The sequence below is a fragment of the Pholis gunnellus genome (genome assembly GCF_910591455.1).
Source record: "Pholis gunnellus genome assembly, chromosome: 4".
Lineage (NCBI taxonomy): Eukaryota > Metazoa > Chordata > Actinopteri > Perciformes > Pholidae > Pholis > Pholis gunnellus.
In genome coordinates this window covers 24,386,323-24,404,626 of record NC_136530.1, presented here as the reverse complement: position 1 = coordinate 24,404,626, position 18,304 = coordinate 24,386,323, and the positions used below count along the sequence as shown (strand labels likewise).

The 18,304-nt window shown below is 44.1% G+C and overlaps 1 protein-coding gene across 1 annotated transcript; it reads right to left on the bottom strand.

Moving 5' to 3' along the window:
- Nucleotides 1–7,965: 7,965 nt before the first annotated feature.
- Nucleotides 7,966–16,169, bottom strand: amotl2a (angiomotin like 2a). Its single transcript, XM_079158624.1, has 11 exons — nucleotides 16,072–16,169; nucleotides 14,559–15,341; nucleotides 14,262–14,415; nucleotides 13,582–13,726; nucleotides 13,398–13,490; nucleotides 11,673–11,968; nucleotides 10,943–11,133; nucleotides 10,750–10,851; nucleotides 10,502–10,662; nucleotides 9,989–10,168; nucleotides 7,966–9,723 (listed from the first exon to the last, which is right to left on the bottom strand). Exons 2-11 carry the CDS (start codon nucleotides 15,272–15,274, stop codon nucleotides 9,647–9,649), a joined length of 2,115 nt encoding a protein of 704 aa, XP_079014750.1. The 5' UTR covers nucleotides 15,275–15,341; nucleotides 16,072–16,169; the 3' UTR covers nucleotides 7,966–9,646.
- Nucleotides 16,170–18,304: the final 2,135 nt, after the last annotated feature.

Below are 18,304 nucleotides of genomic sequence, written 5' to 3'. Positions count from 1 at the left end.
CATCGTCTCTCCCTGCTAGTGGACTAAAGTGGAGCCCTCCCAGTGCCGCAATACCATCAGTGAAACACTAGAGAGCAGCAACCAACTACAGAAACGTCTCGGGACGGTAACGTCTACTGTGACACTTGAGTGACACTTGAGTGACAGAAGGAAAACACAGGTGTAAACAATCACATTAATGATGGCTGGATTCCATTTAGCTGCCTCGGTTTCAGATTTTGGCTCACTGTCACACTGTCTTGGCTTATTGGAAATAATGTTAATATCACAATAGTCATATTATATTAATTTTGCGTTCTCTATATTATTGTGACATTTTAATATTAAATAGGAGCGCTGCTAAATACCCTATGTCTGACTGCTGCTAAATACAGAATGATAGTTTTTCTTAAGATATATGTTGTCTCAATGTTTTTCTATCTATTTGCACTTTATTATCTGTATCCACTTTAGCCTATATGTTGGACCGGAGAGAAACGTTTTTTCAACTCCTCTGTATGTTCGGTACATATTGAGAAATTGACAATAAAGCTGACTTTGACTTTGAGGCTTCAAATACAGTAAGCCCAGTGGGTTGTCTGCCTCTTTCTGCACTGTGCTATTATTTATGTTTGTGTATTTTAAAAATTGTGCAGAATAAACTAAACTAAAGCTAAACTAAACTAAATGTTAATAGCTGTGCTTTGACTGAGTAGCCGTCATTCCTTTTCATAAAGTCCATTTCCACTTTATGAATATTTCGGACATTCTTTCTTGGGGCAGTTTGTTCAGAGTTCACTTTCCAAGACTGCACAAACTACCGTCATTATCGGTAACAGTGGGTTTTTATTAGGCCACTTGTGTAAATCTAAATAAATTACACGTCTGGATGTCGAGGTTTGTGTGTGGTCATACAGCGGATGAACGTGTGCTTTATTAGATTCCCTTTCTGGGGATTCCCTGTTTTTCGGGTATTATTCAAAGATATTAAGAAGATGCGTGGCTTTCAGTTCCACCATTTGTCTAGTCACTCAAATGGCTGTATCTGTGACTATCTTCACATCTACAGCTAGCCACAGCTATTTCCCTGTGTAGTGTGTAACATCTATGTCACTTGCAGAAGGACATCTGTCTCTGAGTGGTTCATGAACAGTCCCTGCGGCTATTCAGCTCTTGAGTTGTTAACGGTTGGCATTTTGTTATGACATCTAATAAATACTTAACTGCTTTTTCTTCTGGGGGAAAAAAAAAGACATGTCTCGACCATCAACTTAAAATCGTCGTTGGCTTTAAGAGAAAAGTTTCATACACATACAGTTTTGAAAATAAATCACCGACATTTCAACTTTACTAAGTAGGATTTATCGTTACCTCCAAGATGTTGCCATGGAAAATTACAAAGCTTGTTAAAAAAAAAAAACTACAGACAATAAAACTTATTTTTGAAAAATAAGTTATTAGGTCTATTTATTTTGGTTTATCCCCACCGGTTTCTGTTTTGTCATATATTTGGGAATCTTTCAACATGTAAACACTGGGAAAAGAAAAGAGGTCTAGTCAAGTACGTCAGCAGACATACGTACACCTGGGCCGTACAGGGTTGTATCAAACATTCCTGCGTGTTGAGGCCCGACCACTAAGTTTCCTCAGCTGTGCTCACACACTCACTCAAATACACCTGTTTCAACTGAGAACTTGTGAGATCTTCATGACAAGCATTCTTTGGATATGACTGCTGAGTACTTAAGAAAATGATGTGAGTTCAGTGGAATTCATTTTCACAAAGAAATAAGTATAAACAAAATGCTGCAGGAATGAGACTTAAAACCAGGAAATGAATCAGCATTTTGTGCTCTTCTGGTTCCCTCGTCTCTAAGTCAATGTCTTTTCGAATGGGTTTTTGGTTAATAAATAAAATATTAATAAAACACGTCAGTAAATACCCCTCTCATGAGTTTTGAAGCTTTTAGGTGTCTTAAAAAAAAGGCGGTCACTAACAAGTGACTGACACCGATTAGTCTTTACTGTCTCGTTGTGTATACTCATGTGACCGCGGTGTCGTTGGTTTATAGCCTAAACGTTAGCTTTTTACTTCAACAATTGCATTCCACAATCATAAAAGTGGTGGTCATTTGCAGGCATTTGTAGTCAGGCAGGCTGAGACTAAACTGGTGTGACATTCAAGTATTAACATGTGTCGGCTCATGTGGGATTTTCCCAGTTATGCTGATTAATCCATCCTAGAACTCATTTTAGTTTGAATTCTCTTTTATAATCTCTTCCATTTCACACCCAGATGTTCCACTTACTCATTCGTCTACTCTGTTAATTACTCACTGGCATTGTAGACCTAGGGAAGCAGACTTTTCACAGGTAACCAACTTGCACCTGGCTGCACAGCGTCTGATCTTTACCGCTGACTCAGGTGCCATTGTCTTCATTTAGCCTGGAGATCAGAGAGAGCGCAGCTTCAGACATACAACATTTTGACTCATGCACCCATTCCTGTACCTGCGGTGAATCAGTTTTTCTGGGTTGTGCAGCTCAGGCTGGTAACAGCCACACGGTCGTGGTGAACCTGGTGCCTCATGCATGTTTGTGGAAATGGAAAAGTCCAAGTCAAGTTATACGTCTTTAAGGGCGAGTCCAACTCTTCATCAACAAATTGCAAGTAAATCATATTGATAATCAAATTGATGTTGCTTTTGATTATATTTTCCTTACAAAAACAATATAATTGTTTAACTTTTACATACTGATAAGCAGGTAATTTCAATCATCCATCCATCCATAGTTAAATATTTAGGTTCGATCCATGTGAGACCTGTCCAGCACTGTCTTAAAAAAACTTCAGACTTCATTGTTTTTGTTGAAGTAGTTGGTTAATTCATATTTAAATTAGATCTAACTTTAAAGCAGTGTTTGTTTTAGTCAATTCGGGTTAGCAGAACAACCTGTAAACACAACATTGACATACCATAACACTTTAAAGTCATCATGGCATACATGTTAGCAAACAGTTGCCTCTACACATCCAGCAGAAACAGAGCAACTTTATGGGGTCAGATCAGTCTCAATAATCGCAAATGCACACAGATAGACTCACAAATGCAAACAGAAAGATTCACAAATGCGCACAGAACAATTCACAAATATATTCGATTTACAAATGCACACAGAAGGATTTACAAATATATTCGATTTACAAATGCACGCAGAACAATTCACAAATACATTCCAATGCACAAATAAATAAATTACGATTTATATAAATGTAAAAAAAAAAAATCACAAATATATTTCTGCATTTGTATGTATTTGTGTGTGGATTTGTATGTATTTGTGTGTGGATTTGTATGTATTTATTTGTGGATCGCACTGCATTCATTTGCAAATCGCTTCACATTCGTGTACGGATTTTTGAGACTGTTCTGCCCTCGCTGGATTCACAAATGCGTTTTTTTCAACATAGACCTGTCTGTAGCCAATCAGATGTCAGCCTCATTTTCAACCAATCACATGAGCGCAGCTTCATACATATTCATACATATTGTAGCCGTCTGTGTTCACCCAGAGCTCTACGATACCTCATATCAGTAGAGACCGGACCAAACTATGTGTGTGTGTAAACCATATGGTACAAACAATGAGGCCACTAGGCTGCTAGCGTAATGCTGCGGTTCACACCAAACACGATTCGCGCCGCGTTAATCGCGCCGCCGTTCTCGCCGGGGGACTATTTGTGTTCATTCGCGTGAATCGGTGAATCGCGCTGGACGCGCCGGTGAGGGAGCGCGGCATAGTCCGGAGGAGCTCCGTGGAGCTCCGTGGATTTCATCGAACTGTATTCACTGTGTCTAGCAAGCCACACGTCGGCTGTTTACCATAGCTGTATGAACACAACATAAACTGATTTGGCTATGATTTAACGGCAATAAACCAACAAAAAGGAACTCCGAAATAACATTTATACACATAGTTTGGTCCGGTCTCTGCTGATATGAGGAATACAGAATACAGTTCGATGAAATCCACGGAGCTCCTCCGGACTATGTTATGAACCAGACATGACGGCGTTTGGTTCCCCGTGATATCTGGGACTTCCACAACACATACTAAGCAGAAATAGAGGTTATTTTTTCCACAGTTGACGGCGGACAGTTGAACGGCTATCAGGGCGATAAGCCGCGCTCCCTCACCGGCGTGTCCAGCGCGATTCACCGATTCACGCGAATGAACACAAATAGTCCCCCGGCGAGAACGGCGGCGCGATTAACGCGGCGCGAATCGTGTTTGGTGTGAACCGCAGCATTACGCTGGCAGCCTAGTGGCCTCATTGTTTGTACCATATGGTTTACACACACATAGTTTGGTCCGGTCTCTACTGATATGAGGTATCGTAGAGCTCTGGGTGAACACAGACGGCTACAATATGTATGAATATGTATGAAGCTGCGCTCATGTGATTGGTTGAAAATGAGGCTGACATCTGATTGGCTACAGACAGGTCTATGTTGAAAAAAACGCATTTGTGAATCCAGCGAGGGCAGAACAGTCTCAAAAATCCGTACACGAATGTGAAGCGATTTGCAAATGAATGCAGTGCGATCCACAAATAAATACATACAAATCCACACACAAATACATACAAATCCACACACAAATACATACAAATGCAGAAATATATTTGTGATTTTTTTTTTTACATTTATATAAATCGTAATTTATTTATTTGTGCATTGGAATGTATTTGTGAATTGTTCTGCGTGCATTTGTAAATCGAATATATTTGTAAATCCTTCTGTGTGCATTTGTAAATCGAATATATTTGTGAATTGTTCTGTGCGCATTTGTGAATCTTTCTGTTTGCATTTGTGAGTCTATCTGTGTGCATTTGCGATTATTGAGACTGATCTGACCCCATACAACTTTCGCGTTTTTATATGAAGTTGTGTTTCAGGCCACCTGATTTATGTCGAACAATGACTGTCATAGGCTCTGTGCTTGAAGACTCCTGAGAGGAAATATCTGGCACTTTAGCTGCTAAATGCTCCACTGTGATCACTAGCTAGCTGCAAACTTTGAGTGTCTGGGCCCATGGGTTTGTGAAGAGCCATTGTGAAGCAGAGCAGACAGCTAGAGACAACGCCCATCTGTCACTGAAAGTGGCCACACCCTCAATTATGCCCAACTTTAAACCTCCATTAAATTTAAACATGTGAGTTGTATACAAATTCCCCCCCAATACACTTGTCATAAACGGGGAAATTAGCTGAGACCAAAACCACTTTTTGTACCAGGCTGTAAACATGTTTATTTCTGCTGAAAATCCTTTAACATGGAGGTCTAAGGGGACCCTGCCTCAAGTGGCCATTTGAAGAACTGCCGTTTATGGCACTTTTGACATTGATTTCTCAGCAGCGGAGGTTTCCTCCTGGTGTCGGCAGGTAGCAGCGAGTTTGTGTAACTTTTATTTTTTATTTTTTTTAGACAGCTGTCTGCTTCTAAAAACGGAACCAAAACAGTTAAGGCCGCAAAACCAAAAACAATGAGCCGAAAGACGCTAAAACACTGGTTTATCTCTAAGAGTGAGGTGGACGGAAGGGGTTGCAGAAAGGTAGAACAGGTGTGGTTCCCTTGCTGCTGCTCGGCCACAGTCAACAACCCAAAGCAAAACAACTTTATTCCTTTGGCTCACCAGCCACACAATGTCGCATTTGACATGGCCCTAAACATTTTGCTGCAAGTGGCCTGCTATCTGAGAGGGTTTGCTTCATCTCAGTAACAGCCCTAAAATTAGAGGACGGTGCCCTGACTTATGTGGAAAAGTTAACGGGGCGGGTACACATTCCATGACTGCTGCAGGCAGGAAGTTTTGGAATCTCCATGGAAATTAAGACAAAACACAGAGCTCCGCAGTTATTTCTTTTCCAAGTATTTCGTACAGGCTTTTAGTGCAAATGTTCTCCAAAGGCTCCCGAAAGGACACAGATGATTTGTTGCCAATCGTCCCCTCTATTGCTGCCAGACACAAGGATTTACTCCCATTTTGATACAAGTGGTGCATAACTTGAAAAGTACAATAAATGTGGAGGCAAGACAAACATAAGCAGGGCATGTACGTAAGGAGAGCATGTTAAGAATGCACATTATTTTCACATGACTCTACAGTTTACCGAGCACAAACAACTGTATCTCCTTTATCGCAGAACAACCTCATTGACATTCTTTTCTTGATCCGCCATGACCGATGCTGTGGTCCAAGTGAGAAACATTCACAGTTGCTGGGCGTGAAAGTGGTGAAATTTAGGTGATAAATAAATGCAACAGTCATTACAACATTCATAGTCATTCCTGCAGGACTCCTAGATGTGTGTGTGTGTGGAATGAATTGCATTTTTCTTTCTTTTAGGACACCTGAGCGTCGCCAGGAATGATTCTCTCCCCATGGCGCTGTTCAAACTCTGCACTGCACCGGAGTCACGTCATCATAACCTTTCACCTACAGAACCCACTTACTTCTCTCACAGTTTGGTGAGGGCTCTCGACTTACATGTACCGACATCAGTGGCAGGAGGAAACGTCTGAAATGTGATCTGTCTGAGCGCGAACGGGGGACCAAAATAATGGCACATTACAGACGCCAAGGTGCCACATGTGTCCCAGCTGAAAAAAAAAGGCATTCAGCAGATGGAGATTTATTATTGCGGCCTTTTCCGAGCTGAGAAAAGTGGCACTCAGCTACAACAAGTAAAGGCAGCAGGAGGAAAATGTGTGGCATCTGTGGAATGCCATCCCAAGCTTACCAGGTGGGAAGAAGGAAGGCAAACGTATCTACATTAAAAGTCTAAGTTTATAAGGGAATCTTTGCATTTAAAGAGCGCATCAACTTCTTGGAAGTCTACTACACACAACATACACATTAAAACATAAAGTTGGGCAGGTTTGAAAGTCTACATCATGTGAAACAAGATCTTCTGTTGATCAGACCAGCTGAAATTCAGCATTTCTTAATTTGCTCAGGATTTGATGGACAGACCACAGAGTACAACGCTACTGTTGTATGTGTGAAAAGAAACAGATCACGAGTGGTACGTCGTGTCAGTAGTGGTGAGGATGAATGTCATAAAGATATCGTATTTGCGGCGAAAACCACGAGGGGCCGTGATGAAATAATGAAGTCGGAATTTACGATGTTTTACTCAAACGTGATAGTGTTGTCACACAGATGGTGCTCAAAGGTTACGTTGCGCCAAAGATAACGACACACAATGTAAATCAGCGACATTTAAAGCCAATACTCTTCTTCTTACTTGGTCTGGTATGACCAGTAGCTCACAGTGGCTAATGTTAGCTAACTTTAGCTAACTTTAGCTAACTTTAGAAAGCAGTGTAGCTTACAAACATTACTGAGCAAGCTCACTAACGTTGTGACTCTTACGCTGTGTTTTAGCTCCGGCTTCCCCATGTGCTATCCCACAGTTACATAGGCTTGCCTAACATCTAAGGTGCATTACAATACATTTACAATTAGTACATTTTATTTGGGTTTTCAGGAGTCAGCCGACAGATTTGTTTTGGATTAACTGAACTCATCTGTTGGATCTTGCTGTCAGGCCAATATATTCTCAAAAGAGCAGTGTGTTGTAAATACCCTCTGCTTTGGCTCCTCTCAGGTGGCCTTCAGATAACGTAAAAACACAAATGTCTCTCTCTAGCGGCAGTCTTATGTTTGTCCGTTCTGGGCAGCCGTAGGAATATGGCGGTGTGACATGGCGGACTCCGTGAAGAGGACCCACTCCCTATCAAGAGAGGAAGGGCTATTTCTAACTAATAGTGGTATTGAATAATCAAACAGTGATGGTCTTTAAATAAATGTCCATCTGATACCTCAGTCGCTCAGTCGGGTTTTTGTAATCAATCCAATGCAGACTGTATTGAAACCAGTGCAACAAATCATAACAGAAAGCCTTTTCAGACATATATTAAGAATTTTAATCTATTACAGTGAAATGTTAAGGTATACATACAAATGTTTCCTTTACAAAAGTTCACAGCAACATCAAAATGGGTCAACCAGCTGAAGCAAGGCACCTAACAGGACCTTCTGGATTTGTCATCGGTTATAACTTAAAAGTAGAGTACATCTTTGGCACCAGAAAACAAAAAGAAATAAAAGTAACAAAAACAAAACTACAAAATATATTAACTTCTCTCACTTCAAATAGCCATTCATGTAAACACATTCCAAAGGAAAAAAAGAAAAGTGAAGGGGCATTAACTTAAACTGTCACAGTACATTGACCAGCCAACGCATTGCGACGGGAAATGTGGTGAAAAAGCTTGAAGGGGAATACCAGTCAAATGTCAGATTTCATGTGCTGTTCCGTGGGACTTCAAACAATACTCTCATTGATAATGTTGTCAAGATGGAACCTGACAACTCTAGCATAACATATTAGCTTAGCGGTATTCCCCCTCCAAGGATGAGTTGTGGCACATTCCAGTTAAATACAAAAGGGGAAAACAGGAGTCTACATTCAGCGGTGTTGAGTGATCCGACACTATGCAGGGAGAAATAAATAGAAGATTCCATGGTAAGGACACAGTCCACACAGAAATGTGAGATACTTGAGCAGGGATGGGGGACAACAAATAGAGGAGCAAATGCAGGCCAATTATAGTTGACCGTTTCCGCGGTAGAACCAGCTACCACCGACTCAGACGAAATAAACAGCCCCAGAAAGAGAATCATGTGGAGAATGCGTGCCATTTTAACAAGGGCGAGGGGTCAGACTTTAGATAGCCTTTTTCTTTAAAGGGAGCATTCCCTCAGCGAGGGAATGTGAGAAGATTAGCTCCGGCGTGTCAGCGGAGGGGAGCTAAAATACTGGGCAGTCGCCATGCGGGGCCCCGAACATTAACCCGGGATGTGGAAAATTAGACCCCTGTGCAACGCCCGTCAATCCTCGCAGGTTTTTTTTAAGAGAGTTTGAAAGTTTCTAAATCTTCCTCTGAGGCATGAGCAGGGGCCTCGAATGTATTTTAAAAGAGAAGAGCAACTGTTAATTTAGGTTGGAGTCGTTCTGTTACACAGCATAATCCCCAAACATGGTATGGATACACAGAGGATGCTTATATTAGAAATATTCCCATTACTTTCAGAGGGCACGGTAACAGGCTCGCTACTGGAACTTCAAAATAAACCCAACCAAACAGAGAAGGGTTGCACGCTTAATCCAGATAGGAGAGCATAACATTACATAATTTAAGTGGAGCGGAGCAAAGCAAGTGATCCTGGTTCTTCTCACCTCTCAAACATTAAAAAGTAACATCACAATATGAGCAGCGTTTACAAATATAAATACAATACATCACAATAAAAAATAAGTAACATGCAGAAAAAAACCCAGTTCCTATCACAGAGCAGAATACTGTCCAGGTACCTTGGAGGATTCAGACTCTTGAGGCAAATGTCAGAGTTTGTGAATTGTGGAAAGCTCAGCTCTCCTCACCAAAAACTGCGGCACATCCTGGACTCTGCATGTTCGAGTCTGCTTGAAAACTTGCTCTGCTCACGTCGGACGACTGGCCCTTCTTTACTCAGACATGGAGGAAAGGTCTTCGACACCTTGGCCAAAAGTCTTATGTTGCTGTTGAAGTCATATTAAATGAGGATTTCAACCACCTCTGCCTCGGAGCTGCTGATGCTCTTGAATGTCTTGAGCGGCTCCTCCGAGGTGTCTAGAGGGAAGATAAAATTAGCAGATTACAAAAACAACCTTGGTATGCTCACGCAAATACAACTGCAATGCCGGCTATTTGCAAAGCTGCACACACGGCCTTGTTTAATTTAAAGTCATTAGCGACAACAGTGCATCCTCAGTGGGTCTGGGTCTGGTTACACTTTAAATAGTGGTCAAATAGGACACGGATCAAAGGGCTGCCTGTTAGAATGAACAGTTGTTTGTGTGGTGGTGATTGGGGTGTCGAATGCCAATAAACCCACCAGTTGTAGCTGCTGAGATCACCTCAGACGTCTTTAGCTTCTCAGGCTCTGCTGTGATCTCAGGCTCCAGCAGGGCCTCGTCACTTTGGGTGCTGGAGTCTCGGCTCGGGGCCCTGGGCCCTGCTCGGGGCCGGGGTTGCAGCGCAGTGGCGCCTGTCTGGTCATCCGAGAGGCTCTTTCCTACGAATGCGGACAAAGAGGAGGCTGCTTAATTACCCGCTTGCATCCACATTTACCCGCTGCTTAACATCTGCCCCGCCGGGTTCTTCCCATGACTATTCTGGATCAGGCTATTCTGGAGTGAGAGATGATATGCATTCCAATTTAAAAACACGTTGTCCATTCGAGGGACAGGAAAAGGTCGTCTCTGTTACTTTTTTTTTTTTTTTAGGAAGTGTACATTCTGTCTGGCGACGCTGACCAGTCTGCCAGTTGTCGCTTGATAGCATGTGTCATTGCTGATTCAAAATTCCTCGGATGTTGCATGAAGTGGGGCAGACATCTTGCTCTCACCTTTACTCTCCATGCTGCTGGTCACGGTGTTGATAGAGGGGACGGACCTGGCGAGGCGAAGCCCCTGTTTCTCCAGCTTGCCCTGCTCCCATCTGGAGCGCTGCTGGATGACTTTGATCACAGCATCCTTCTCCAGGAGCTGAGCGTGAAGTGCGCGGATCCTAAAACACATGGAAGACCCCATTAGATCAGAAACCCAAATAAAAAGAAGCAGGCAGTATCCAACAAGGACGCGGACAGATGTGTACCTGTTCTCCATCTCCTGATGTCTATGACTCGCCAACGGCAGGTCATCATTGAAACTGCTGTTTGGTGAATGTCGAGGTGAGTGATTGATGATGGTTGTATCTCTGCAAAGAAAATAGAGGAATGTTAAAAAAAAAAAATGTTTTAAACTTCAATGACATTGTAACAGTCAAGATGTTCCGTGTTTTGTCGTACCTCTGTGCTGCAGCAGTGGCAGCTGCGTCCATTGCAAACTGCCTCATTGTGCTCTCCTCCAGGTACTTTTGCTCCCACTTGGTGATGTCTGCCTCCAGGGCCAGAACGCGCTCCTCTTTCTCCCTCAGCTGCTGCTGCAACGTGGAGGGGCTCGGTTCTGAAGCCGTGGGGTCAGCTGCCTGTCTCTGAGACTAAGATAATAGACAGCTGTTGTCAACATTAGGAAACAAACACCTTTAATTTGAATTAATAGTTTGATATTTTGCAAAATACTCTTAGTCGCTTTCTTGGCGAGAGTCATTTATACAACTCTCATTGTCTGTACTCTAAATATGAGGCTACGTAGCAGCAGTCGTTAGCTTAGCTAAGCATAAAGACTGAAAGTAAGGGGAAACTGCTAGCATGGCTCTGTCCACAGACAAATAAACCGCCTACAAGCATTTGTGTGGATTAAATCAACAAGATATGAAATGTAAATTAGTGACCTTCAGCCATGCTATATGTTTTTGTTTTCTTTTGGAAAAAGCAGGCTAGTTGTTTCCCCTTCTTATGCTAAGCTAGGCTAATCAACACCCGGCTCTAGCTTTATATTGAGCGCACAGACCTGCGAGTGGCATCAATCCTCTCACCTAACTCTCGACAAGAAAGCAAGTTAGCATATCTTCCAAAGCGTTGAGCTATTCCTTTAAGTTACAGACAAAAGAAACTTGTGATGACTTCCTCCCCTCACCTGCTGTGCCCTAAGGCTTTTCAGTTCCTGCTCCAGTCGTGTGCGCAGTCGCAGCTCCAGCTCCTCCCTCTTCTCGCACGCCGCCTGCAGCTGAGCCAGCGCGCTCTGCAGCCGCTCCACCTTGGCTACATAGGCCCTCTTCCTCTGCAGCTCCTCCTCCAGCTGCCGGTTGCGGGCCTGCGTCGAGGCCAGCGCCTGCTCGAGCAGCTCACGTCGCCGCTGGCCATCCTCGCCGGAGACGCGCAGCTGCTGTATCTGCCTCTCCAGCTGTTCGCGCTCCCGCTGCTGCTCTTCATCTAAGACACAGAGAGGGGGGGGAGAAGAGGTGAATGGTGGTAAAAGTAACAGTGACATGATCCTGGAATATATGAGGTTGGGGGGGGGGGGCAGCCTCGTAGAGGAGGTCAGATGAATGCTAAAGAAAGGTATACTGTATGTCAACAAAGTGGCTCAGTGAGTGACATGTGAATGGAATGTGGCCCAAAAAGAGACAGTCACACACCGCCTTCAAGGCACGCCGGTTCAACAACAGACCACAATGAAAATGAATCACAACCACTTAGCTGTACTGTAAACTCGCAATTATCATTCAATTAATCTCATTTACGAATTAAAAGCCAGTCCGTGTTGAAATGAGGGAAAAGCCAGTTTATCTGTTGTGCCACTTTAAAGAGGGGGTTGATTACACAACACCAGAGCATGCCTGTGGAGGGAATGCAGACTTCTTCTTATCCACTTACGCACACAGGCATAGCTTTGTACTGGGAAAAGCTCTGGAATGCTTCTAGGGACGTGAAGTAAACAAGCAGCTCAAAATATAATTCGAGGGGTCCTTGCAACAAAAAAAATATATATATATACACACACACACACACACACACAGGACACATCCCACTATTGTGATTTAATCGAGGCTTTGCCCCTGTTGTCCCTAGATAACCATTTCCAGGAAAAACAGACGGACAATTGATCTTGATCTTCAGGCCCAAAACAATCGCATGGCTGTTTAAAATACCCGGAAAAGTGCAACTGTTATCCCAGCAGCAACGTAATCTAACCCTGACTGGCAGATATGTCGAATGAGGTGAAATCACAAAAAACATTTGTCAGAAAATCATTCACAAATGCATCCAAATGAAAATGGTATTTGGGAAATAAAAACAAAAATGGGTAAAAATATGATAGTTGGGTTTACTTGACAGCACATCCCTGCACAGAACAGGGAAGGAGTAAAGAAATATTCTTGCCGATCATGGTTGGACCATGGAGGTAAAGAAATGCCCAAACAAGGAGAGCGAGCTGGCCAGGGGTCATCTTGAGTTGGGCCGGGACGCCCCGGAGCCCCAGACTCATTAGTTCCCCTTGAGGAGGAAAGTCAGCAGTCGTGTGTGTGTGTGTGTGTGTGTGTGTGTGTGTGTGTGTGTGTGTGTGTGTGTGTGTGTGTGTGTGTGTGTGTGTGGGGCCTAAAATACAGAAAAAATAAATTCCTGGAATCCAGACCACATTTGCTAAAGCTATGTCAAATAGCTGGCGTCTAAGCGCCAAGAATCTTAACATTGGAGATAGAACCATTTGAGTCCCGACATGCGGGACACAACCACTGTGAAATTACGTTCCTGCACAGAGCTGCAGTGGGGAAAAAACAAAACATAGATCCTTCACTCTTTTCTGTCATGAGCCACGCTGTGAGAAGAATTTAAAAGAGTAACGCAGACATGAACTCACTCTGCTCCAGCAGCTTAACAAAGACATGCTGTCTCTGGTCCGAACACTCGGCCTCCCTGGCCGACCGCTGTTTGGTGGCTGAGTCGAGCTGATCTGCACGGAGGGAAACAAATAAAACGGTCACACACACTGGGTTACATTTGAAGGCTGACTGCGAGTTACTGACACACAAACGGGTCCGTACCCCTCAGATCTCTGTTGAAGTCGTGCATCCTCTTAATCTCGGCCTCTAGTTTATTCCTCATTGTTTTCTCCAGAGTCTCCCGCTTGGCAGAGCCTTTCATCAGAGTCTCATACGCCTCAGATATCCTTTGGATCTCCAGCTCCAACTGGGAAGAAAACGCAAGGAAGATGATTAGTCTGTGGGAGAGGCATCCCCATTCGTTGTCTGGAATGTGGTTATTGTTTCAGTTGTTAATATCAATGAGGCCAATTACTCATCTGCACAAATGACGCCCTTTCTCTCTCTTTACTGCTTACAGGCAAATGGCTTTGTAACACTACGCGCAACTGAAAAGCGGGAATCAACATTCCTGAGCGAACACTTGTGAGTCCCCAAGTGTCGAAGGCATTTATCTCCTTTCATGGCAATATGCCAGCATGTTTGGAAGACAAAAGGAGGTGAGAAAACCCCCAACACCTAACCGGTAGAGCACATTTCTAAAAAGTCACAATCCATTACAATAAATATGATTTAAAAAAAAACTCTTCTCCACATAGTGAACCAGCCGTGCATGTTCCCAACCTGCCAGACAGCTCATCACCCCGACATGTACTGGCAAGGAAAGTATTGTTTTTTTTACGATTTCCACACCCTCTGGGAGCCAACAGCTGCGTTTCATCGCAACCGCTTTGTTCTCTCACCTTCTGCAGCCTGGCGGCCTTCTCGGCGTGGGCCTCTAGCTCCTTCCTGAGCCACTCATTCTCCCGCACCAACACCTCGGTCTGAGCCGAGCCATTGCCAGGGGCTGCGGGGATGCTGTTGGGAGCCACCTGGGACTGAGCCGATGCGTACCTGCTGAGGAGGGACACGAGTAACTTGTTACAACGCTGCTGGAAACCTGCGAGGCCCTTGGGAATGCTTGAATGACGCCGTTTTGCTTGGCCGCGTTTTATCTGACATCCAAAACCAAATGGTCCTACTTTATCTGCTGTGATTACCTGTGATGCTGTGAGTAGAAGGGGGGAGGAGGGTCTCTGTAGTACTGCCCGTGCTCCTGGGAGTGGCTGAGCATGTATCCAGGAAGTCTGGCGAACAGAGGGTAGTCCGGGGGCGGCCCACGCTGGTCCACACACTGTTGGGCTGCCTGCCTGTCGGCCGCCAAGGCGTTTGTAATATTATCATGCAGCTGTGGATAGCTGTGTGAGGTGCTCATGGCCAGACTGTCTCTAAGGCCGTTCCTCTCCAGAGAGAGCTGCATGAGCCTCTCGCTGAGGGAGCGAGCATGCTCCCTTTTCAAATCCCACTGCCCCTCGCCGCGGCTCCCCAGAATGTCCACGCCGGGCCTCTCCTGCTCTGCCTGCCCCTTCTGGGAGATCAGGTACTGGGAGTGGGCCTTCGCCTGCTCGTACGTGGGCAGCTCCTCTCCATGGAGCTGGTACAGGCGGCACACCTTGCTCTCGGAGTGCACACAGTCCCCCTGGTGCTCCTGGCCCTGGGGGTCCTGTCGCGTGGACATCTGCATGTACTGGGGCTCCTCCTGAGTCAGGCTCTCCAGAGAGGAGCGAGGACTGCCGCCGCCTCCGCTGCTGACTCCACGCAGGGCCTGCTGCTGGATAGCCAGAAGCGTGCGTGTGTCCGTCAGATTGCCGTAGCGGAGCTGCTCTTGGATGAGACGGTGCAGGACCGTTCCAGATGAGCCTTCAGCGGTTCTCATGTCAGTCAGTGGGAAATGGGCAAAACAAAACAGCCTAGAGGTGGCAGTTTGAGGGCACGTCACAAACCTGAAGGAAACACATTAATATACATGTTATCTGCTCAGTATTTCTTTCAGGCTTCCTCAACCCCATTGTCCTCATCAAAACTACCACTAATAATAAATATTTCAGTTATGAGCCACAGACAGCAGCCAACATCTTCTATTACACACTGACTTTAGCTGTAAGTGCATGAGCTGCTGCTGGAAATATCCCTGACAGTGATGTCAATGCAGATCCAGTTTTATTGCCCACACACTTTAAGGCATAGCTCTCTCCAGCCAGACACAAGTGTAATTAATACTAATACAGTCACTATGAACAACACAGACTTCCTACAGACAAACAGACTGATTGACCCAAATTTGACAGAAACAAAAAAAAAAGATGCATAAACCAAGACTATCGTCCTACAGGAAACATCCTGGAATATGTGAAATATGAAAACATATATATGATAACAATCTATATTGAGAGGCTTTAAATCGATCAGAAACTCAAACTTTGAGATTAATTTTATTTAAAAATGTTGAAGATATGTGAAAATTAGGATGCAGTTCAGTAAAGGCGGCGCTCTTCACTAGATCAAATAAATAAATTAGATTTTCCCATCGGGAGTTAAACATAACTTCGCAAAAACCCTGGCATGATTAATCCGCCAGGCAATACTGCGCCACGCACAATGGCGCGCGACTTCTAGTTCTCCGACATCCAAAGACAAAAGATGAACTCAGGAGAGCAAAACGTACACACTTACCAAATGATCGTCTCATCACACGAGAAACGGTAAACGGTGGCGTGATCTCCAAAGTAGTCCGTGTTCAGTTCAACAATGTCCACAAGTTCCTTCCTCCGTTTTCCTTCATGTAACGTAACGTGTGTGTGTCCGTGTGTGTGTGAGCGCACCGACGGCTAGCAGCAGACTGAGCGGACCGAAGCTGCGCGCTGCACGAATAAATAACTGAGGGCCGATTGTTCGCTGCGGCAGGAATGACTGGAATGTAAAGGCTCCAAGTCCCTGTGGGATCAAAAGCGGAGCACAGGGGAGGAGGAGAGGAGAGGGGGAGGAGAGGAGAGGAGAGGGGGAGGGACGAAGCGAAAAAATTGGATTCGGAGCAGCAGCGTATACTGTCTCAGCTGGCTGCTTGTATCATGTAAAAGAGCTTGTTGTTGTCGTTTTGTAGGAATTTGAAGTCCCTGCTGCTCCAACGTTAAAAGTCACAGCTCGAGGAGTAACATGTTACGGTGAGACTGCAGGAGATACAAAAAAAGGTTTAAAAGATTTAAATCATAAAGTGTGTGTTGAAATACGCTGGGATATAGCAAGGAGTATGGTGATTTATAAGGATTTCTGTGTTCCAACACTATACGTCTAGTACATGTGATTTCGGTCAATGTTTTGCTAACATTTCAAAAAGAACACTGATATCTGACAAAACCCATAAAAGTCTCAATCTCCCGTTACAATTTGTTTTATTGTCGATAAATATATATAATATATCTTAATATATCTTTTAGTCAAAAGAATTTTTGAAAATTGTGAAAAAAATACCTCATCTCAACTTCCCAGAAGCCCCAGCAGATGTATTCAAACTTCTCTGTTTTCAGTTCGTAAACCGAGAAAGTCATTTTCGTTTTAACTGAAAAAACAGCAAATTCTCTGATGAGCAGAAAACAGAGAATGTTTAACATCTTTCGATAAATGTCCTAAATGATCACTTGGTTTTCAAAATTGTTGGTATTCTGTGGATGACTCATGGGATAATTGACTGATAAGCGCCACTAAAAATGATAAATGTGATATTGAACTGAGACCTCATTATAATGTGCCTTTATGAAAGTTGAACTGTATTTCATGGTGGATTTTACCTGCTGAACATGACAGAAACTAGACTTGTTATAAGAGATCTCATGAGGCAGTAATTTAAAAAAGAACAGTGCTGTCGCATAATCGAGACGTGGATTAATCATTATTTCTTTGAGCAGCCTTTTGTTTGCATGTGCCTGGTAAATATTTAAGCCGTGGCCCGTGGCAGTTAATTGCAGAGTGTGTGTCTGTGTGTGGACATGGAGGGAGAGGGGTGGGTGCGAGGCACGCTGCCTGCCAGCTGTCCGTGGACCGAAATCCCCTTCCCCTCCTTTAATAAGAGCTCTGAGAGATGCATTGTTCTCCCCCAAAAAGCAGACATGACGGGGGCAGCCCCTGCCATCTGCCGTTCCACCCCTCCACCACTAGCACCAGCTATACGCCTCATTCACGCTCACACACACACACACACGTATGTGGATGGAGAGACCCTTGGATCAGCTGGCCGTTGGGGGGTTGGGTGCTAGCGTTGGATAGTCGTGTCATTGATTGCGGCCGTGAAAAGGATCATCCTAATGATGGCGCAGGCTGTTGGGTGTAAACAAGTCTCCTCTTGTCTGTCAGCATGAAAAACCTGCAGGTTGCTTTATCTTAAACGCTCACAGGCAGATGTCCACCTGCGGATTTGCATGGCAGTTGAAGCCCAACAGTTGCTGAAGAATGCGGATTGCCTCAACAACTGATAAGAATCTACAGGTTTTGCCATTTCACAACTCATCAGGGCTGATAAGATAAGCGAGAGGTTTATAACGCCTCACATTGTGCTGTTGCACTATGTACCATTTTACGAGGACTTTAAAACGTTGCCTACGGCGCTGCAGCTTGCTGAAGGTTGTTTGACATTTTGACATGAAGATTGACATTTTTGGAAAATAAACTCATTCGCTTTTCTTGCCGAAAGTTCAATGAGGATGCCTTTTTGTATCTGTATGTCAAATATGCCAACAGACAGTTAGCTTAGCACAAAGACTGGAAAGTGCTTCGCCCAAAGATGAAATGAGTCCCTGTACCGGCCGCTCTAAAGCTCACCAATTACATGCTGTATCTTATTTATTCATCCATGCAAAACACAAAGTGTAAACACAACAACAATTTGTGTTTTTACAGTGGTTTTATGTTATAC